Source organism: Hypanus sabinus, chromosome 30 (genome assembly GCF_030144855.1).
Source record: "Hypanus sabinus isolate sHypSab1 chromosome 30, sHypSab1.hap1, whole genome shotgun sequence".
NCBI classification, from domain to species: Eukaryota; Metazoa; Chordata; class Chondrichthyes; order Myliobatiformes; family Dasyatidae; genus Hypanus; species Hypanus sabinus.
Window position 1 is genome coordinate 23,544,509 of NC_082735.1, and position 24,158 is coordinate 23,568,666.

A 24,158-nucleotide genomic window follows, 5' to 3' on the forward strand; every position below is an offset into this window, starting at 1 on the left:
ACAATGGACATTTACAAAATGGAGAAGGTAACACCTGTTAATCATAAGCTGGAACAATTTGATTCATACTGGTAAAAATGGTTTAACTACATAATGCCTCATAGGCCTGATTTTATTCTCACAAATCAATATGTTGTAAAAAAAAGATCACCCCCTACTTGTACATAGTTCTTTCCTTTTGCTTTTTTTTTCTTTCCACTCTTTTCTATAAGTGTATACCTCAGATAAATACTTAGTGGAGATATGTGATAGACATGTACAATGTCTGAAATACATCTTATGGAAATGTTTGATGATGAACTTCAATAAAAAAAATTACAAAAAAATACTGTAAAATTAAAGTAGCGAAATACAACACCACAGAACCATATGTATTGGAGTTTAATTTTATTAGAGCTCATTTAATTAAACATAGATGCTACATAGAGCTATGAACTGATGGAAATTGCCTGAAAGAATAACATTATCCGAACAATAGCACAATTAAACACTTGTAGACATTGTCAGGAAAACAATCTTCTGCTGTGCTTTTGTTTGAACTAATTCAAAAATTTCTGTGATAGATTATGGAAAAATTGATTTAACCACATTAATGATACTTAGATAATAAATATGCATTTCTTTTTCTATAGTGATGCAGAACTCAAAAATGCCAGGAGACTCAGAGATATATCTGAGAGTTGTGCTCATCCTTTTATCTGCTTTCAAAATATCAGGAACTTTTTAACTGGTGATCTGGCACTATTGCAAGAGTCTTCACAGCAATGGTCAGCCAATCAGAAAATCAACCCTGCACCTTCAATTAATTTTATTTATTAATTTATTTATTGTGTTATAGCATGGAATAGCAATCTATCAAAGTGTCCAGCCACTGGTAGCTGTTGATAATTTTTAGTGTTGCTGGAAACTTGGTAGGGTCAGAATTGCAAAATAGACCAATCTCAATGAGTGAGCTTCACTAGAGAAGCATGAGGAAAGTTTTTCATCAGGACACACTCCTATTTTCAAATGTACTTAATTACCTCTGAGCCTCACATAACAGAAAGAGTAAAGCGGTTGAAATATTAACATGCTAATTGAAAACCTCCAGCTGCTTTCAGTTAATTCTTTGAGAGATTGGAATCACCCCTTTAACAAAAATTGAAAGTTTCATAACTCTTATTAATTAATAATCTGAAGCAAAACTAATGAAATGACACAGCTCCTGAAAACCCAATATCGTTGTTTAAAAAAAAGGGGAAAAAAAAGACAGATTATTGTTGCTCAAGTGAGGAATATAATTTCTCTTATATGCTTTATTCATATTCTATACATTACTCTAGCATTATAGAAATATAATTCTGTTTGAATTTTATTATATTCTAATCAAACATATATTTTGTGGTTGAAGCAAACATCACGAGACATCGGTTTTGACTACATATTCACAGACGAGCAGGGTGACCAGACCTTGCCAGATTCTGAATTGGTTGTGTGCTCTGCAGTAAATATAACAGCAACTACAACCATTCAGACTTACATTTGACTTTGCTTAGATCATTCTTAAAGGGCCTGTTCAGCACTGGAACTGCACAGAGTGAATGCCAAAAATAAGGCCAACTCATTGCAGATACTAAGGAGGGAAAACAGTAAAGCCACAGCATACAAATCATTCACCGGTGCTTCTGGAAACTCCTGGCTTATGGAAGTGGGTTGGTTGGGGAGTGAGAGATCAGCTTTCATTCCCGCGTTTTCCACAGTACCGCATTTTCCCAGGTGACAAAATAAATGCTTCCAGTGCCAGATTGAAATATCTCTTTTGTTTTCTGTGGATCTTTATTCTAGATTTGGCCAAAATTATGTCAATATTCGATATGATAGAGACTTGAATTATGGAGGATAAATGAATATGAGAACAAGTTGTTGAACCTGTTTCAACATACGGAGAAGTGAACGTTCACGCGACCTGATTGGGTTGATGCCAAATTTCAGTTTCAAATTTTGATGTTTGTAATCCAGTCAATAAGTGGTGACCTCATGGGTTTTCTTGGCAAGATGCAGAAGTAGATTTCTTCTGCACAGATGTTGCTGCTTCTCAGGTTGGGACCCGGCTGGGTTTGAACTTTGGACCATCTGCCTTGAAGTCCAGTACTGATGCCACTACACCACCAGCCGGCCCACAATTTTAATGTATTCCTAATGCATATTCTCACATGTTCTTAACCATAATAAATAAGGAAAATACTTTCCTGTTGTTCAGTCTGTTTGGCTTCTAGGTAACTGCTCGTAAAATCTGCTTTAGAAACTATGAATATTATTCCCATCTAAAAGTGTTCAATATTGAATGTTACTTGCTTACACATGTAATATTTAATGATAATTAGTTGGGGAGAGATGACCAATGAGCTCGTTACATCCCTCACTCTTTCACAGATAATGGCTCTTTTCCATTACAGACAGAAACAACCAGATGGAAGATTGAAACTGATGTTGCTGAGTTTTCAGTAAATAATTAAAGGAATTAAAGGTTGTGGGACTAGCACAGGAAAGCAGTGCTATAGGAAAATACCAGCATGACATTGCAGGTGTAAGAGGGGGTGAATGGCCTGTAGTAAAGAACCAAAAATGAAATGGAGTTTGCCTCAGGTTCAGCATGATCTGCAATTTAAGAGGGATATTGGAGGATATTAGAGTGGAGAATAGCAGTTACTGAGATCTGAATACTTCTTAGATTTCCTTTATGTTTACCCTACCATACTTCCATACCCACTTCTGTACCTCCTCCATTGCATAATGAAGAGCAAGAGTAATATTGTTATTTACAATAAGCTAAAAATATTTCAACAATGCAGCCTTGCAGTACTAAACAGGCCCCTTAACTATTTATAATATATATCAATTGACATTACAATGATTGACGCTTATTTAGAACCATGACATACACTGCATAAGCCTTTTTCTGTATAGTTCTTTATGCATTTTTATAACACGGTGCTATAGAGATGAAAATTTCCAGAGAAGTTCATGTTTTATGTCACGCCATCTGCAGTCCGCACATCAAATTTCAAACTATTGATATCCATTTCAGTATCACATATCTGTGAATAAACACTGCTTTCTGTGCTAACATTTGGCCTATGGTTGATATTTTTTTTAAGATTGGCAAGGAAACGGTGTCCCATTTTCTCAACCATTTTGCATCACGCATTGAGACAACCAAAAGGCAACTTTAAGTAAAAACAGAAATATTGAAAGTGGTTTGCTTTCTTTTGTAATTAGAATGTATTTGTTGGTTATTTTCAATGGCCCTTGATAAAGCCTATATCTATTTTGAAGGACATTGTTCACTGAATATTTCGAGACTGTGACATTTAACATGGTAAAATTCTTGTGGTGTTGACAGAGCTAAAGCATTCATGCTCCTTTTAATGTTTTGATCTGATTTTGATCATGTTCTTCTGAATTCCTTTCCTTACTTCTCCTTACTTCTACTCGCAGCTTTTGGTCTTTTTAACAATGATACTTATAGAGTGTGAAAGTGAGACAGAGAGAGGAAACACAGAGAAAGAGAGAGAGAGAGAGAGAGAGAGAGAGAGAGAGAGAGAGAGAGGAAACAGAGAGAGAGAGAGAGAGCGCGAGAGAGAGAGAGAGGGGGGGAGGGAGAGATAGACAGAAAGACAAAGAGAGAAAGAGAGAGAATTACTACCTCAACAGAACTGAAACCAATTATCTATACTATAATCCTCTTTTGGGTGGATAAATTTGTAGTTTTAATTATATTAAGGCTAATTAGTTTCACAGAAAAAAATCTGCTCACTTTGAATACTGACATAAAAAGGCTTATGCAGTGTGGTGCTGATGTCCGAATTTTATTAAGTCTGGTGTCAATTATCGGCTCTTGCTATTAAAAACTAAAGGGAGAAAACTGATTAGCCAAAGCAAATGCAGCAACTGTGTACATCATCACCTTCATAGACTGTGCCATACTTGCAGTTCCCAACAAATATTCTTGTCCGTCTAACTTCAGACAGGATTCAGTGGCTGCCTCACAACACTCCTGGATACATGTTGCTGCACTGCCGCTGGAAGAACATCCAGATGAGACTGTGTTGCAGCTACCGTCACAGCCGCTTGTCCATCTGTTGCTACTTGTCTCCTTTTCCAGCTAAGTCAATGGAAAAAAACAAGGACATTTTTAGCTTAGGCTTCAGCCACTTAGCATCCATCGTAGTCCTTCCCATTAATTTCCACAACTGCAAATGACAAAGTAGAATGGGCTGGTTGCCATGGCCACAATGCACTGCACTTACCTATAGGAAGGATGTAAATAAGGTTGAAAAAGTAAAGAGAAAAATTTCACTAATGTTGCCAGGTCTAGAGGACCTGCATTATAAGGAAAGATTTAATAAATTAGCACTTCATTCCTTGGAATGTAGCAGATTGAGAGGAGATTTGATAAAGGTATACAAAATTATGAGGGGTATAAATAGGGTAAACACAAGCAGCCTTTTTCCCCTGAGGTTGGATGGGACTACCACCAGAGGTCGAGGGTTAAGGATGAAAGGTGAAAAGTTAAAGGGGAATATAAGGGAAAAGTTCTCCACTCAGAGAGGCATGAGAGTGTGGAATGAGCTGCCAGCGCATGTGGTGTATGCAAGTTCGATTTCAATGTTGAAGAGGAATTTGGATAGGTAGATGGATGATAGGGATATGGAAGGCTATGGTCCCGGTGCACGTTGACGGGAGTAGGCTGCTTAAATGGTTCAGCATGGACTAGATGGGCCAAAGGGCCTGTTTCCCTGCTGCACTTTTCTATGACTCTATGACCAATTAACTTACCAACTAATACACTTTTGGACGGTGGGAGCTGGAGAGGGAGAGGCAGAGTTAGAGGTAGCCAAAAACAAAGACATATTGGACCTGTGAGGTACAGGCTGGGTGTTTCTGAAAAGAAAAGAGCCAGAAAACCTGCTTGACTGACTACATTTTGACAGACTAGGGTGCAGGAGAAGTTAGCTCTATACACTGTTCAGTTTAGAAGTAGAAGAAGGGTTCTTATTGGAATAAGCTACCGAAATAACAACATAGCCTCCAGTGCTGGAAGAAATGAATGCACAGAAGGATAGGAATATGACTTAACCAGCCTGCTTTGTACTAACTGATATTGAACTTAAACTGTTGGAATTGCACTCACTCAGGCACGTGGACAGAATGCCATCATTCCCTTGACAAGCTTTGCAGTCAGTGATAAGTCTATGGGCATTTAAGAAGTGGTCTTACACCACAGTGTGTCAGTTTCTGATTTGCTCCTTGTATTGTTCAGTTCTCTGTATTTGCACTGGAATTTCTGTGCTTGGTCCGATGGAGTTTCTTGGCAATGATGACGTTCAGGATATTACTGCTGTGATACTCAGTGAAGGTAATATCATTGAATGTTAGGTCTAATTGTGTAGGCTTTGCCTTAAAGGACATGGTCATTGCTCAGAAGTTGTGTGGCTGGAATGCTGTTTGCCCCTTAATCAACTCATGTCCAAAATATTCCAGCTGTTGCTCTGTGCTAATAGGCTGATCTACATTCTGAAGGGTTGTGTCAGAAGTGAACATTGTGGAGTTGTTAGCAAACATCCCCACTTCAGATGTAAGGGTGCAGAGAAGGTCACTGATGTTTGAGCCAGGAGATTGATCCCAAGATTTCGTGCATTGGTGCCTTAGGAATGAAAACAACTGCTATACCTCAAGCAATGTATGACTGTACCAGTAGAATATTTTCTCCTTGATGGTCAATGACTTCTATTTTATTGGCCATATTTAGTCAAATGCTGCTTTGATGTAATGGGCTGTCCATCCCATCTCATTTCTGAGCTTCTACTGAGTCTAAGTTTGAACAAAGGTGATGATTTCCATAGCTAGGTCATCCTTGTGAAAGTCAGGACATGATTGGGTGGCATTTATTTTTAATTAATTAATTTATGTATTGAGATACGGTGCAGAATAGACCCACCTAGCTCTTTGAGCCACACGGCCCTGCAATCCCCCCGATTTAATTAGAGCCTAATCATGGGCCAATTTACAATGACCAATTAACCTACTACATGATTGGACTGTGGGCAGAATCCTACGTGATCATGGGGAGAACGTACAATCTCCTCGCAGGCAGCGGCAGGAAATGAACCCGGGTCACTGGTATCGTAATGACTACGCTACCATGCCGCAACCATAGTGCAGCGGTTAGCGTAATACTTCACAGCCCCACAACCTTTAAGGAGATTTTAGGTTCGCTCTTTGATCATGTGGGTTTCCTCCAGGTACTCCAGTTCCATAGACACACAGGTCAGGGTTAGTAACCTGTCAGCACGCTGTGTTGGCACTGGAATCACGGCGGCACTTGGGGGCCGCCTCCCAGCACTTCCTCGTACTGCATTGGTTGTGGGCACTAATGATGCATTTCCCAGTATGTTCTGATGCGTGCTTGGCAAATAAAGCTGATAGGAGCATCCAAAGAAACGTGTTGCTCTCTGTTTCGCTGTTCCTCGCTGCGATTGAATGGGTCCGTAGCTGTCTCGAGTTCGTTTTAAAAACACCTCATGGCCTGGGCTATGTTTTGTACCCTCAGGAGGCTAAAGAAAATTGACATATCCCCTTTGACCTTCACCGGTTTTCATAAAAAGCATCCTATCCGGATGCGTCATGGTTTGGTGTGACAGCTGCTCTGACCAAAACGAGAAAACCAGCAGAGCTCACTGTTAGGTTTTGTAAAATTAAATTAATTCAAAGGAAGGCACGGGAGTCTGAGCTGTCTGGGTCTAACTTCACATTTACTTTAAGCATGTATCACTTGGTAACGCGATGATGTATGCAACTAATGTATTTTTACAGATAATTATTTAAACAGATAAGAATGCTTAATCAAACAATATACACAAGATTACTCAAATAATATTGAATTATTAAATATACGACAGAATTAATATTAAATTACTTCATTGGGGCTGGGTAATAAGCAACAATACTGTGGCTTTGAACCAAAACCTTCTAACTTTGATCTTCAAATCCATTTCCAACCAAATTCTGGCTGAAGTGTGGATAAAGACACATAATATGAACTTACCAGAAACATGAAGGTCATGGCTCATGAACAAACCAGAATCACCCTTACATCTCTCACTGAGACAGTGCAGAATGCCATCTCTTGACGTTAAGCTGTTTTTTTTTTCATACATATTGCCCATCTATCAAATCTATATACAAATTAGATAGGTCTTACCTTGCAGTATCGTTCTGTCTCAGAGCAGTATTCGTGTTTGACCTTTTGACTTTGGTAGCAGGTATCTCCAGTACAGTTAACCATGCCACACCTATTGCCCTGCAACATTTTTTTGAGGAAAATATCTCAGTCAATTTATAGAGCAACGCAGAGAGAAGCTTTGAGCATTTTCTACCTCGGCAAAAGGAAAGCATTTTTTAAACCTAATTCCATGTCACAGATGTGCCTGTGTTGACTTGAAAAAGCCAAGTAAAAATATAACAAAACTTCTTTCTAAATGTGTTTCTGAACAAAATCGACAGAGTTCCTGCACGTTTAGTCTTATTGACCTACTAACCTGCCTTCCTTTTTCACAATGTGCTGTTAAAGAGAAAAGTTTCCACAAGCACTTGGAGCTTGTGTTGGGTCTCGACCCGTTGCCAACCTTTTGGGTTATGCTGACGTACTGAGAGGGATAGAAACTGCTGTAAGGCAATTTCCCTCAGATTTGTCAGCATCTGTTCCCTCAATCTGAAGCTACAATGAGAGTCCAATATCCAATAAAACTGCTATTGGAATCCAAGTTCATACCTCCCTGAGAAAGGAAACAGAAGTGGATAGAAGAGTAAAGAAGATGTACGGCACACTAAGGCCATAGACTAGAGAAGTCATAAAATCATTGTTTTGTATAAGAATTTGGTTACACTGAACTTGGTACAGAGAGTAGTTGGAGCAGTCTACAAGGGTGATTGATAAGTTCATGGTCTAAGGTAGAAGGAGATGAGTTATTAACTTCAAACTTTCTGTATAATCACTCAAAGAGTTGAACTGCACGTGCATACAACTCTCGTTGTATAACTCACCTCCTTATACTTTAGGGCATGAACTTATCAATCACCCCTGCTGTGGACCATTTCTGGAAGTCCAAGACCCTGACTTCTCCAAAGAAGGGATCTGTGTGTTCCATGACTGCTGGGAGGGGACTATGTTGAAAAATAAATGTGCTAGATTTTCTAAAATTGACTCCTTCTACCTTAGGCCACAAAATTATCAATCACCCCTCGTATTCTTAGCATGAGAATAGTATGAGAGGGTAAGAGAGGGTTCAATACTGGACCTGCTTTTGGGGGAATGAGGTAGGACAAGTAACTGAGGAGATAGTCAAGGAATACTATCAGCTTTAAGGATAGGACCAATCCACAGGTTAGAGTCCTAAACTAGAGCATGGCTAATCTTGTGGGTATTAGGCTTGATGTATTGGAAGTTAATTGGGGAAGACTGCTTGAAGGGAAAGTAATGGATGGCAAATAAGAAGGGTTTAAGAATATGATATCAAGAGTCCAGGGAAGCATATTCTAAATACAAGCTTCAAGTGCTTGTGGAAACAATTCTTTTTAACAGCACATTGTGAAAAGGCAGTCAGGTTAGTAGATCAATAAGACTAAACATGCAGGAACCCTATACATTTTCCTTCATTCCACGGTTTGTTCAGAAACATATTTAGAAAGAAGTTATGTTATATTTTGGCAATATTATAACCTGGCAAGTTCAGGGACTCTTCTGCACTCTGGTTGATCTTTCATTGATCCTGTTACAGATCCTTTTCCATACATTTTCTGAGTATGCTCTCAGGAAAACGAATCTCAGGTTTGTACTTTGATAATAAAATGTACTTTGACTTTGACCTTTAAACTTGCCAAGTTGAGGCTCTGGTCAAGCAAAAGAGGGAAGCATACATAGAGTTTAGGAGGTTTGGAATGGTGAATCCCTTGGTCACTAAAAAAAGATTAAGAATACTCTTAAGAGGGTAATATGGAGGGCAAAGAGAGAGTATGAGATAGATTTGGCAAATAAAGTTAAGAAAAGTCCCAAGAGGCTCTATAGATATATTAAGAGTAAAAGAGTGGCTAGGAAGAGAATATTTCCTCTTAGATATCAGCAGGGCCATCTATGTCTCAAGCAGTGGAATTTGGTGGGATTTTAGCAAATATTTCCTCTCTGTAGTTACTGAGAAGAAAATTACAATTGCTCAGGAAATAAGGGAAATGAGTGAAGATGTTTTGGAGAACGTTTGTATTATCAGGGAGGAGAGATTTTCAGAGGTGCATAAATCCCCAGGACATGACTAAGTATATCCTTGGACTTTGTGGGAGGTGAGAGAGGAAATTGAAGAGGCTTGTGGAGATACTTGCTTCATCATTAGTCAGTACTGAAATTCCCAAAGACTGGAAGGTAGCTAATGTTATTCTGTTGTTTAAGAAGGGTAGTATTCAAGCCATGGAACCACAGGTTGATCAGGCTGACTTCAGTGGTGGGGAAGTTAACAGAGGGTATTCTGAGGAAGATTATTTACCATCATTTGGATAGACAAATTCTTATTAAGAGGAGTCAACATAGCTTTGTGCAAGGAAAGTTGTGTTTGATGAATCTTTTAGCGCTCCATGAAGAGGTAACCGAAAAGGTAGATGAGGGTAGGGAATGGATGTTGTCTATTTGGCCTCAACAAGATCTCACATGGCAGAGTGGTCTGGAAGGTGAGGTCACATGAAATCCACAGAGGTTTAGTTAGGTGGGTTCAGACTTGACTCAGCGGAAGCAGAGTTTGGTGACTCGAAGTTGTCTTTCAGAATGGAGACCAGTGACTAGTGGGTGGTTTTGGAGCCCTCGTTATTCATTACTTCTAAAAATGATTTGGATGTGAATGCAAAAGGGCTTGGTCAGTAAGTTTACAGATTATGTAAAATTAAGAGGTGTTTGTGAAAATGAAGAAGGTTATCATAGATTACAGGGGGATCTTGATCATTTAGAGAAATGAGCCAAGGATTGGCAAATGGGTTCAATGCAAATAAATGTGAGATGATGCACAAAGTCAAATCAGCACGAATGGTAGGGTAGGAAGGAGTGTAATGCCACAGCAGGATCTAGAATTACAAGTGTATAGTCAGTTGAAAGTGACATTGTTGGCTGATAGGGTGGTGAAAAGGCCATTTTGCACACTGACCTTCATTGGCCAAGGCACTGAGGTAGTGACTGTAGGAAGTGGGCAAGGCAGGTATAATTGTATGATTGAAGAGGCACTTGGACATGTATGTGGAGGGGAGGGGCCTGGAGGGATATGAGCTGAACAAAGGAAATTGGGAGGATAGGCGAACAAAGTGCTGGACATGAACTCGTTGCTCCGAACGGACTGTGCAGTATTGCCCCGTAACTCTATGAGAGGGACATATGATGGTCTCTGCATTAGTTTGCTGGTAGCATGGTGGAGCAGCAGGTGCAGGCCCCCAGTTGGAAGTGTGGCTGACCGGTTCCACTTTACCCTGGGAGGGATCCAGATTCCAACGGTGACAGAAGAACCAGTCAAGAGCCTGGACAAGATCTTCGCCCATTCCCTGAAGGACACAGCCGCACTTCAACAAACCAGAAGCGACTTGATAACCTGGCTCACTGCAATTGACAAATCAGGGCTTCCAGGAAAATTCAAAACCTGGATGTACCAACACGGAGTCTTGTCAAGGTTACTCTGCCCCCTTCTAGTCTACAAGGTGCCAACGTCAAGAGTGGAGGCTCCAGAGAAGGCCATTAGTCAGTTTCTCCGGAGGTAGCTGGGGAAACCCCAGACCTTAGGCAGCATTGCCCTGTATGGGAAGGAGAAGCGCCAACTGGTTCAGGACGAGATACGAGCAGAAGTGGAGGAAGAAGGATACAACAGGATGGTCAGCATGTACAAACAAGGCACCTGGACTAGATGGGAGCATGCGGAACCTCGCAATTTCACCTGGACAGAGCTCTGGAGAGCCGAACCATTGCCATCAAGTTTCTCATCCAATCACTCTATGTCGTTCTCCCCAGCCCGGCCATGGCAAACACTCCAGTGTGCCAACTGTGCCAGAAGAGGGGCACTTTGGAGCGTATCCTCAGCTGCTGCCCGAAAGCATTGGGGGAAGGGCAATACCACTGGCACCATGACCACACCCTAAGGTCTGTGGCGGACACAATCAGCACAGCGATTCAAGACAGCAAAAATCAGTGTGCTCCCAAACAGTCCATCACCTTTATTAGAGCGGGGGAGAAGGCTCAACTTCGGCCTAGCTCCTCAGGTGGGCTTCTTGCCACTACATGAGACTGGGCTCCAAGTCGACCTAGGGAGACAGCTCAAGTTTCCCAAGATCATCGCAGCTATTATGCTCTGCCTGGACATGGTTTTAATATCTGAGCCTACAAAGCCAGTGATCCTGCTGGAACTTACTGTCCCCTGGGAAGACCGGATTGAAGAGGTCAATGAGTGCAAGAGGGCTAGGTACACAGATCTTGTTGCAGAATGTTGGAGCGATGCCTGGAGAGCCAGTCGAAGCTGGGAGCCTGGGCTTTGCTGGCCTTTCGTTACAACGGACTCTTGAATTCCCTGGATTTGAAGGGCTGCAATGCAGAAGAGCCACCGAGAACATTCTGGAGGCTGCTGAAAAGGCCTCGCGGTGGCTGTGGATCTGGAGGGGGAATCCGTGGATTAGTGCACCACTTGGACACAAGTCGGGGGCTGATCACCCCCGGCTGGGTCGCCCGGGCGGGGGTGTCTGATGATTGAAGACCCGAACCATCTTACGACCCCGGGTTCATCACTGAAGACATGTCCAAGTAGCTCCACAAGGTGTATTCTACATCTACATGGAGCTTACATGCTGTATTTTCACTATGACTGACTGGGTCTCCCCCAGTGCACCAACATGCCAAACATATTCTGCCATGTTCATTTACTACTGTTAATTTCTATTGGAAATGGCATATGTAAGTAGCATAAAAAGTTGAATGGGAGCTAATGGAGCTGTAAGAGACAATATAGGCAATAGAACAAACAATTACTACCTCCTCAACCATCAGGTTCCTGAACCTGCCCCCACCTCACTTGCAGTGTTCCAACAACCAATCGATTCACTTTCATCTGATGTTTATTTATTATTATATCTTCTTTTTGTATTTGCATAGTTTGTTGTCTTCCGCACTCTGAACACTCTAGTTGGGTGGTCTTTCATCGATTCTGTTATGGTTTTTACAGTATGCCCACAAGAAAATGAATCTCAGGGTTATATATGCTGACATCTATGGACTTGTATAATAAAATTTACTTTCAACTTTTGAACTTTGTATGGGACTGTCACGATTTCTCTTCTGGGAGTCAGTGTAGAACTCAGTGCTAAAAGATCTTCCGTGTATGAAGGGTCGCGTGGAAGTACAACACATTATAACTATTGTGTGGGGATTCTCAGTGATGGAAAGTTAGACTGTTGACACTGTAGTTTGATTGTTCCTCTCATTCACAAAGCCTGGAGGACAGTACAAGTAAGACCTGCAGAAGCCTCCCAGCATATTTGGACTTGTACAGAGGCAGCATTTAGATCCTGACTCTTGAAAGGCCCCACTGGAATTGTGTCTCAGGATGGCAGGCTGCTTGTATTATCAGCTAAACAAAAAACAGAAGAGTAACTACCTGATGAACATAAAAAGATGTCCATAACGATATTAAATAAAATGGGGAAAAGCGGATCACCCTACTGTACACCCCTTAGAACATGGTTAGATCCAATCTTGGCCCTGCCATTCTCAATATTTCTCTAAGTTCTTATTTATTGGGGTAGCTTCTTTTCAATAACATCTTAGAATTCTCAAGGTTGAAAAACAGAAACATTATTTGGAACATTATCTGTAATTTCATTGATTAAACGGCTTACAGGATAAGCATGCATCCACTCACACTGTGCTGAAATTAATAATGAATACTCACACTGCCTATTGTTGTTGGAGCAGATGTTGTAGCTATTGTTTCCATAGTTGTAAATTCAGTCATAGGTTCAGTCATTTCTTAAAAAGTGAAAAGAAAAGTCTTAGCTCAAATCTAGCAAATGACAGTCTAGAATGGGTAACAGAAACTGAGAAACATAGAAAATAGGTGCAGGATTAGGCCATTCGGCCCTTCAAGCCTGCACCGCCATTCAGTATGATCATGGCTGATCATCCAACTCAGAACCCTGTACCTGCTTTCTCTCCATACCCCCTGATCCCTTTAGCCACAAGGGCCATATCTAACTTCCTCTTAAATATAGCCAATGAACCGGCCTCAACTGTTTCCTGTGGCAGAGAATTCCACAGATTCACCACTCTCTGTGTGAAGAAGTTTTTCCTCATCTCGGCCCTAAAAGGCTTCCCCTTTATCCTTAAACTGTGACCCCTTGTTCTGGACTTCCCCAACATTGGAAACAATCTTCCTGCATCTAGCCTGTCTAATCCCTTTAGAATTTTATACGTTTCAATAAGATCCCCCCTCAATCTTCTAAATTCCAGTGAGTATAAGCCTAGTCAATCCTGTCTTTCTTCATATGAAAGTCCTGCCATCCCAGGAATCAATCTGGTGAACCTTCTCTGTACTTCCTCTATGGCAAGATGTCTTTCCTCCGATTAGGGGACCAAAATTGCACACAATATTCTAGGTGTGGTCTCACCAAGGCCTTGTACAACTGCAGTAGAGCCTCCCTGCTCCTGTACTCAAATCCTTTTGCTATCAATGCCAACATACCATTTGCCTTTTTCACCGCCTGCTGTACCTGCATGCCCACCTTCAATGACTGGTGTACAATGACACCCAGGTCTCTTTGTATCTCCCCTTTTCCTAACCGGCCACAGTTCAGATAATAATCTCTTTCCCTGTTCTTGCAAACTATCCACGTTAAATTGCATCTGCCATGAATTTGCCCACTCACCTAACCTATCCAAGTCACCCTGCATCCTCTTAGCATCCTCCTCACAGCTAACACCTCCGCCCAGCTTCGTGTCATCTGCAAACTTGGAGATGCTGCATTTAATTCCCTCATCTAAATCATTAATATATATTATAAACAACTGGGGTCCCAGCACTGAGCCTTGCGGTACCCCACTAGTCACTGCCTGCCATTCTGAAAAGGTCCCATGTACTCCCACTCTTTGCTCCCTGTCTGCCAACCAATTCACTATCCACATCAATACCATACCCCCAATACCATGTGCTTTAAGTTTGCACACTAATCTCCTGTGTGGGACCTTGTCAAAAGCCTTTTGAAAATCTAAATATACCTCATCCACTGGCTCTCCCCTATCCACTCTACTAGTTACATCTTCAAAAAATTCTGTAAGATTCGTCAGACATGATTTTCCTTTCACAAATCCATGCTGACTTTGTCCGATGATTTCACCTCTTTCCAAATGTGCTGTTATCGCATCTCTGATAACTGTCTCTAGCATTTTCCCCACCATCGATGTCAGACTAACCGGTCTATAATTCCCCAGTTTCTCTCTCCCTCCTTTTTTAAAAAGTGGGGTTACATTTGCCACCCTCCAATCCTCAGGAACTAATCCAGAATCTAAGGAGTTTTGAAAAATTATCACTAATGCATCCACCATTTCTTGGGCTACTTCCTTAAGCACTTTGGGATGCAGACCATCTGGCCCTGGGGATTTACCTGCCTTTAATCCCTTCAATTTACCTAACACCACCTCCCTACTAACATGTATTTCCCTCAGTTCCTCCATTTCACTAGACCCTCGGTCCTTTACCATTTCCGGAAGATTATTTATGTCCTCCTTAGTGAAGACAGAACCAAAGTAGTTATTCAATTGGTCTGCCATGTCTTTCTTCCCTATGATCAATTGACCTGTTTCTGACTGTAAAGGACCTACATTTGTCTTGACCAATCTTTTTCTTTTCACGTATCTATAAAAGATTTTACAGTCAGTTTTTATGTTCCCTGCCAGCTTCCTCTCATAATCTTTTTTCCCTTTCCTAATTAAGCCCTTTGTCCTCCTCTGCTAGTCTCTGAATTTCTCCCAGTTCTCAGGTGAGCCGCTTTTTTTTTTGCTAATTTATGTTTCTTCTTTGGACTTGATACTATCCCTAATTTTCCTTGTCAGCCATGGGTGCACTACCTTCCCTGGTTTATTCATTTGCCAAATTGGGATGAACATTTGTTTTAGTTCATCCATGCGATCTTTAAATGCTTGCCATTGCATATCCACCATCAACCCTTGAAGTATCATTTGCCAGTCTAACTTAGCTAATTCACGTCTCATACCTTCAAAGTTACCCTTCTTTAAGTTCAGAAACTTTGTTTCTGAATTAACTATGTCACTCTCCATCTTAATGAAGAATTCCACCATATTATGGTCACTCTTACCCAAAGGCCTCACATGACAAGCTTGCTAACTAACCCTTCCTCATTACTCAATACCCAATATAGAATGGCCTCTCTCTAGTTGGTTCCTCGACATGTTGGTTCAGAAAACCATCCCGTATACATTCCAAGAAATCCTCTTCCTCAGCACCCTTGCTAATTTGGTTCACCCAATCTATATGTAGATTGAAGTCACCCATTATAACTACTGTTCCCTTATTGCACGCATTTCTAATTTCCTGGCTTGAACACAACTCCCACCAGCGTTTTCTGCCCCTTAGTGTTATGCAGCTCTACCCATATCGATTCCACATCCTCCAGGCTAATGTCCTTCCTTTCTATTGCATTAATCTCCTCTCTAACCAGCAATGCTACCCCACCTCCTTTTCTTTCCTGTCTATCCCTCCTGAATATTGAATATCCCTGAATGTTGAGCTCCCATCCTTGGTCACCCTGGAGCCATGTCTCTGTGATCCCAACTATATCATATTCATTAATAACTACCTGCACATTCAATTCATCCACCTTGTTACGAATGCTCCTCGCATTGACACACAAAGCCTTCAGGCTTGTTTTCACAACACTCTTAGCCCTTATACAATTATGTTGGAAAGTGGCTCTTTTTGCTTTTTGCCCTGGATTTGCCTGCCTTCCACTTTAACTTTTCTAATGAACTAGAATTTTCCCACAAGGCAACATTCAAAAGTCTAATTTTTCCTCCTGTCGGAAGTGGGAAAAGTGCAACAAAGACTTGGTAACTTTAAAGAAATATAGTAGTTAAAGAAATACAGCTAAATTTGATAACCCAAATACCTGCTCTGTGTTGGGGAGAAGTTCAAATATACTGTAGCTTGGAAGATTTAGTACAATAACATTCTGAAGCACCACTAGTAACAAATTAGTATTCTTCAGCTTGAGTTGATAAACCCCTGTGTGGAATTATTAATTCCCCCTGTACTGATGCAGGAGGCAACTGATCTGACCTGAAAGAACATTGTTGACCACTTCTGACTATTATTGCACTGTGCCAGGTCTTTAGGTTGTGACAGATAAAGGCCATGGGGCTGGAATACAATATTTTAGTCAAGGACTGTCAATCGCTTTAGATGGTCATATAAACCTTCGTCATAAGAAGAGGCAAACAATAATGGTGCTGGCAGTGATTTCAAGGCAAAAACACAGCACAGAATAAGGTGACACGAGTCAGAAAGAGTAATGTCTTTCTAAGCCATTTAAGGAAATGGCCTTTGCATTTTCCACATGGTAATAAAAGGTTCTAAATAAAATCAATATAAATATCTCACTAATAATTGTTACTGCCTTAAGTTCTGGAAATCCCTAAGCAACCCACATGTGTCCAAATGACCTCTGCTTTTAGTTTCTGTAACTTTCCCCACCAGTGAAGCCAAACATGCTCATCTATTTTGAGCCCCGAATCTGCAGATGTTTGGAGATTATAACCAGGGTACCCGCAATTTCCTCCCCCACTACCAAGGGTGCATTCACATTTATTTCAGATTTCCAGCAACCGATTGGTTCTGTTTCTCTCTCCACAGGTACTTGTAAGACTTTACTGTTTATTTTTTTAAATCTATGACTGTAACCGGCTGTTGTCCCTTGGCACTGTTAGTATTTTGCCTTGATACGCGGTGAGTGGGATGAGATGGACTTACGCACAAAGCTCAGGCATATTGCACCTGCCAGCACTGAAGCAAAACACTCGGATCAAGTTTTCTACCTGACCTTATTCAACGGGCACACATGCGGTGCAGACTTCAAAGAATGACAGAATTATGAAATGAAGTTAAAAGGTTTCTTTCGATGGCTCAAGGCCATATGAATGAATTTAAACAATTATCTCACAAATCCGAAAAGTTGAGAAAGGGCCTATTATTAATCATATGGACAATATCAGCTTCAGTCATTTTCTGAGAACTCGTTCTCAATATCACTGATAAACAAAGGGTAGACTATTCATTTCCAGACCCGACTGAGCTTTAGCTGACGAATTGATTCGTCAGTTCTAAAAGTCATCACCTGGGTGTGTGATAGGGATTTAGTATCTGAATTGTGGCTTTTCTGTGGGACCAGGAAGAGTGAGACATGTAAATGCTTCATAAAATGGTATCATAAGAGCTTTGTCTAAGGCCCTGGAAAAGGAATTTACCGAGCACATGGTGTCAATAGAAAAGTCCTTAATTCCTTTTCTGCCTTCAAGTTGAGCTGGTGGCTAAAGTCTTCAGATTACAAATGGAGGGTGTGAGTCTATGGCAGGGCAGTGGACCAATCTAAGTGAGAGGATTGGCCTGGGTGGAGGTTAGTGACTGGGGTGAGCTGGACAGTGATGAAAGGTTGGTTATAGGTCATACAGGCAAATAGTGGATGGAAGGGGGAAAATGGGGTAGGTGTGCTGCAGAGGTAGAAAGGTGTTAATAGGTTGCTCAGTGCTTGACCCAGTGTTTGGTGCAGTGGGCATGTGGAGTTCAATGCGGACAGTGACTGGGGATCATGGTCAGGTACAGCAGTGACTAGAGGTCATGTGGGTTAGTCAACAGGTGATTGGGTGGACAGAGAACACGAAGGGGAAGCTTGGGTGCTGGGATTCATGTGGCATGAACTGGACTGTGGTTTTGGCAGTCAGGTGTTCAGTAAACTGGGACCATAAGGACACTGACAGCAAGTGTAAAAAGGGATTAAGTGGCCGCCGACATGTGTGTAACCATTCAACGAGGACCGATCTGGAAGACAACGGACACTTTAGAATCCCTAGCAAAGAACTGAAAAAGAGTTCTCTTTAACTAAAGATGAAGAAGGTCCCCATTCTCAATGGATGACACAAAACGAATATGCATTTGGCAATTGGGATTCAAATCCTACTATAGGCACAAAAATATTATATTGATTGAGTAACTTGGCCGTCGTTTTCAAAGTCTACAGAACGTGGAAAGTATCTTTACCATAATCCCAGGGTAGTTCTTGGATTGTGCCATTCAGCATCAGACAGAGGGTTGCATTGCAGCATTCCATTGTACACATGGTCTGTGAGACATTCCAGCAGATGTTGTCCGTGCCAGCGCAACTGTCACTGCAGCCTGCCCAGTACGAGTCATTGGAGGTACGATACAACTATAAAACAAAATGAAAGTTCATAGTTTGAAAAACAACTAAAATGCAGGGCTATTAAACCTTTGAGATCTAGAAGGACTTAAAATGGTCAGATAGAGCCCTAAAGGCTTAAAGCGTTACAACACAGAGACTAGCCCTTCAGCTCATCTAGTACATGCTGAACTGTTATGCTGCCTCATCTCGTAGCCCTCCATACCCCGTGCATCCATGTACATATCTGAACTTCTCTTTGATGCTGAAATCGAGCTGTACTGGCAGCTCACTCCATGCTTGCACCACTTTCTAGGTGAAGAGGTTCTCTTACAGTTTCCCTTTCACATTTCACCTTCCATCCTTAACCTGTGACCTCTGGTCATCGTTTCACCCAACCTCAGTAGGCTGAAAAAAAAAACAGCTTGCATTAACAACATCCGTACCTAGACCCACTATGGGATTTCAAAGCTGAAGTTGTTTGTCTCTCGTTATTGATCTACAAGGATGTACCTTTCTTCCACTCAACATTTCCTCTGAGACGTGAACAAACTGGCTCTCAGTAGAAATGCACGTTCAGTAAAAGGCAGAAAATCTAATGCATGTTGTGACACATTCCCTAAGGAACTCAGATAATACAGCACATTGGACAGATTTTTTGATAATTCACTTGTGTCCCAATGTTTTGTCATCATGCATAGTTGACTTAACAACACAAGTTTGTGACCACCAATGCCTTTGAATGGAAAATCCAACAAAAGGTAGACGATTCTGTCCAGTACATCACAGGCAAAGTCCCTCCGAACCATTGTAGGAAAACAGCATCTATAATCAGAAATCTCCATTGCCCAGGTTATATTCCCTTCTCACTGCTGCCATCAGGTAAAAGAACCTCAGGACTCCTACCACCAGATTCAAGAGCATTTATTACCCCACAGCTATCGGGCTCTTGAACAAAAAGGGATTTTTGCCCTATCATTGACGTGTTCCCACAACTAATGATCTCATTTGAAGGACCTTCTATCTCATGTTGTCATTACTTATTGCTATTTATTTGTATTTATATTTGCATTTGCACAGTTTGTTGTCTTCTGCACTCTGGTTGATCTTTCATCCTGTTACAGTTACTATGCTAAAGATTTGCAGAGTATGACAATAAAAAAATCTCAAGTCAAGTCACTTTTATTGTCATTCCAACCATAACTGCTGGTACAGTACATAGTAAAAATGAAACAACATTTTTCAGGACCATGGTGTTACATGACACAGTACAAAAACCAGACTGAACTACACAAAAAACAACACAGAGGAAAAACTACACTAGACTACAGACCTACCCAGGACTGCATAAAGTGCACAAAGTGCTCATGGTTGAATATGGTGATACATATGTACTTTGATAAAATTGACTTTCAACTTTAAATAAACACTCTCATTTGGGCATTTCATAAATGAGTGTAAGTAGTTATTGGTTTGGAAAGTGCCTTACACAGAAACTTCTTTTCTCAGGTTCTCTCCTTTCACTTCATCTTCTAAAAATGGCTTCATGGGTACCAGACCCCCGCCCCATTACTTCAGATAATTAGTCAAATATCTGCATTGTCCAAGATTAACACTGGAGCTGCTTGAACATAAGAAACAAATGCACCTCAGTCTGTATACTATTTACAGTATTAAGATACAATTTGGAATAGGCCCTTCCAGCTCTTTGTGCCGTGTCGCCCAGCAACCCCCAATTGAATCTTTTTTAAAAAAATATATTTATTTATTAAATTTTAGAAAATTACAAAGAATAAATGTGATGATAAAAAAGCGAGAAAAATAATATTGACCCTCCCCCCTCCTTAACCCTTACCTAAAGAAAGAAAAAAAAAGAGAGAAAGATTGCCTGGATATCGGAGGATCCCCACATGCTCCACGGAGTTCAAAATAATTTAAATATTTATTTTTACTTTCCCCAACTACTTTATAATTTTATCTTCAAAGGACCTATGTATTTAATCCTATCTTTTGTAAGTATGGGAGCCAAATTTTCAAAAATATATCATATTCATTTCTTAGATTGTATGTAATTTTTTCAAGTGGAATACAACTATGTATTTCATTATTCCAACGATCCATAGTTAAATATAAATCAGATTTCCAAGTAACTGCAATAACATTTTTGGCTACTGCCAATGCAATTTTTATAAATTTTTTCTGATACTTATTCAATTTAAGTTTCGGTATTGTCCCTTCAATGTCTCTTAATAAAAAAAATACTGGACTATATGGGAGATGTACTCCAGTAATTTGTTCCATTAAAAGTCTTAGATTTATCCAAAATGGTTGAGTTTTAAAACAAGACCAAGTAGAATGTAAAAAAGTACCAATTTCTTGATTACATTGAAAACATTGGTCAGACATATTTGAATTTAATCTATTTATTTTCTGTGGTGTTATATATAATTGATGTAAAAAATTATATTGTATTAATCTAAGTTGAACATTTATTGCATTTCTCATACTATCAGAACATAATCTTGACCAGTTTTTTCCATCAATTTTAACATTCAAATCAGGTTCCCATTTTTGTCTTGATTTATGAATTCCTGATTTAATTGTCTGTTTTTGAATCAAATTATACATACAAGGTATAGATTTTTTAATTTTTCCTTTTTGAATTAATATTTCTATTTCACTAGATTTTGGCATCAACATTGTTTGATCCAGCTTTTCTCGTAAATAAGCCTTTAATTGAAAATAACAGAAAAGAGTGTTATTTGATATTTTATATTTATTTTTTAATTGCTCTAACGACATCAAATATACCTCCTTCAAAACAATCACCTATATATTTAATCCCCTTTTGGAACCAATTATGTAAAAGTTTATTATCCATTGTAAAAGGAATAAGCCTATTTTGAATTAAAGTACTTTTTGCTAATAAAGATTTCCTTATCTCATCGTCCATATTTACCTTATTCCATAAATCAATCAAGTGCCTTAATATAGGAGATTCTTTTTTTTCCCTTATCCATTTGGATTCCCATTTATATATAAAATCTTCTGGTATGTTTTCTCCTATCTTATCTAATTCTATTCTAATCCATGCCGGTTTTTCATCAAAAAAAGACGCTATAAATCTAAGTTGATTTGCTTTATAATAATTCTTAAAATTTGGAAGTTGTAACCCTCCTAAATCAAATTTACATGTCAATTTTTCCAATGATATTGCTGACATCTTTCCTTTCCAAAGAAATTTCCTTACATATTTATTCAGTTCTTGAAATACTTGTGAGGTAATTGTATTGGTAAAGTTTGAAATAAATATTGCAATCTAGGAAATATATTCATTTTTACAGCATTAACTCTACCTATCAATGTTATTGGTAACATCATCCATTTATCAAGATCCTCTTTTATTTTTTTAATAATGGCAAATAATTTTGTTTATATAAATGTTTTACGTCATTATCAACTCTAATACCTAAATATTTTATCCCATTTATTGACCATCGAAATTGAGTTACTAATTGACAATGATTATAATTTCCTTTAGTAAGGGGTAAAATTTCACTTTTATCCCAATTTACTTTATACCCTGATACTTTCCCATACTCTTCCAATCTAAAGGATAATCATTGCAAAGATTGCAATGGGTTTGTTAAATAAATCAAAACATCATCAGCAAATAAATTAATCTTATATTCTTCTTGATTAACTCTAAAGCCCCCAATGTCTGAATCTGTTCTAATTAATTCAGCTAATGGTTCTATTGCCAATACAAATAAAGCAGGTGATAATGGGCAGCCTTGTCTAGTTGACCTTGTTAAGCAAAATGGTGTTGAAATCTGACCATTTGTAACTACTTTAGCTTGAGGATTAGTATTTAAGGTTTTAATCCATTGTAAAAAAGATTTTCCTAACTCATATTTTTCCACTTCCTTAAATAAAAAATCCCATTCCAATCTATCAAATGCTTTTTCTGCATCCAAAGCAACTGCCACGCTCGTTTCCTCTCTTTTTTGTGCCAAATAAATTATACTAAGTAACCGGGTTATATTATCCATTGATTGTCTGTTTTTAATAAAACCTGTTTGATCCATATATATTAATTTTGGTAAATATTTAGATATTCTATTAGATAAAATTTTTGCTATTATTTTATAATCTGTATTCAACAAAGAAGTAGGCCTATATGATGTTGGTTTTAAAGGATCTCTATCTTTTTTTGGCAATGCAGTTATGATCGCTGTTAAAAAAAGATTGTGGAAGTTTATGCATTCTTTCCACTTGGTATATTAATTCCATAAAAGGAGGAATTAATAAATCTTTAAATTTTTTATAAAATTCAGGAGGAAAACCATCTTCTCCTGAGGATTTATTGCTCTGAAGTGATCCTAATGCTTCTTCAACCTTTTTTAATGTAAAGGGCATATCTAATCCTTTCTGTTCTTCCAAATTTAATTTTGGAAGGGTTATTTGTGATAAAAATTTATCTAACTCAGCTATCTTATTTTGTGATTCTGATTGATATAGTTCAGTATCAATTTTTTTTAAAGTTTCATTAATTTCTAAAGGTTTATAAGTAACCTCATTTACACTTGTTCGGATTGCATTTATTGTTTTAGAAGCCTGTTCGGTTTGCAACTGCCAAGCAAGAATTTTATGTGATCTTTCACCTAATTCGTAATATTTCTGTTAGTTCTCATAATTACTTTTTCTGTACGATATGTCTGGAGTGCATTATATTGTAGTTTTTTATTAACAAGTTGTCTTTGTTTTTCTTCTGTCATATATCTTTGAGATTTTTTTTCTAACTTTATGATATCTTTTTCCAATTGATCTATTTCTGCCATGTATTCCTTCTTAATTTTAGATGAATAACTTATAATCTGACCCCTTATATATGCTTTCATCACTTCCCATAATAAAATTTTATCCTCAACTGAATGTAAATTTGTATCCAAAAAAATTGAATCTGTTTTTTCATAAAATCACAAAAATCTTGATGTTTTAATAAAATTTAATTAAATCTCCATCTTTAAATCAATTCCTCCTTGTCCATCATTATCATTGTCATTATCAAGGGGGAATGATCTGACAGTATTCTTGCTTTATATTCCACACTTTTCACTCTATCTTGAATATTTTTTGATAATGAAATCAATCATTGAGTAAGTTTTATGTCTATTTGAATAAAATGAATAATCTCTTTCTCTTGGATTAATTTTCCTCCAAATATCAATCAGGTTTAAATCTTTCATTAATGATAAAGTTAGTTTTATTACTTTTGATTTTATAGCAATTTTAGTTGACCTATCCAAAACTGGATCTAGACAAAAATTGAAGTCTCCACCTATTAATATTTTATCATGTGCCTCAGCCAAGTTCAAAAAAACTTCTTGTATGAATTTTGCATCATTTTCATTTGGTGCATAAATGTTCATAGAAGTCTATAATTCTGAAAAAATTTGACAATGTATAATCACATATCTCCCCCCAGAATCAATTATTACATTTTGTATTTTAATTGGTAAAGATTTATTAACCAAAATTGCAACTCCTCTCGATTTTGAATTAAATGAAGCTGCAATGACATTTCCAACTCAATCCCTCTTTAATTTATGTTCTATTTCTGTTAAATGTGTTTCTTGTAAAAAAGC

At 38.9% G+C, this 24,158-nt stretch overlaps 1 protein-coding gene across 2 annotated transcripts in view; it reads right to left on the reverse strand.

Moving 5' to 3' along the window:
* Window positions 1-385: 385 nt before the first annotated feature.
* The window catches only part of LOC132383447 (uncharacterized), a 78,663-nt gene continuing 54,890 nt past the window's right edge, over window positions 386-24,158 (reverse strand). For both annotated transcript variants that reach the window (XM_059954417.1, XM_059954418.1), the window contains exons 6-9: window positions 18,372-18,540; window positions 12,999-13,075; window positions 7,244-7,342; window positions 386-4,144 (exon numbers count right to left, since the gene is read on the reverse strand). In XM_059954417.1, coding sequence (XP_059810400.1) covers window positions 3,884-4,144; window positions 7,244-7,342; window positions 12,999-13,075; window positions 18,372-18,540 — 606 coding nt within the window. In that variant the 3' untranslated portion in view covers window positions 386-3,883. The remainder of the gene's footprint in view (window positions 4,145-7,243; window positions 7,343-12,998; window positions 13,076-18,371; window positions 18,541-24,158) is intronic.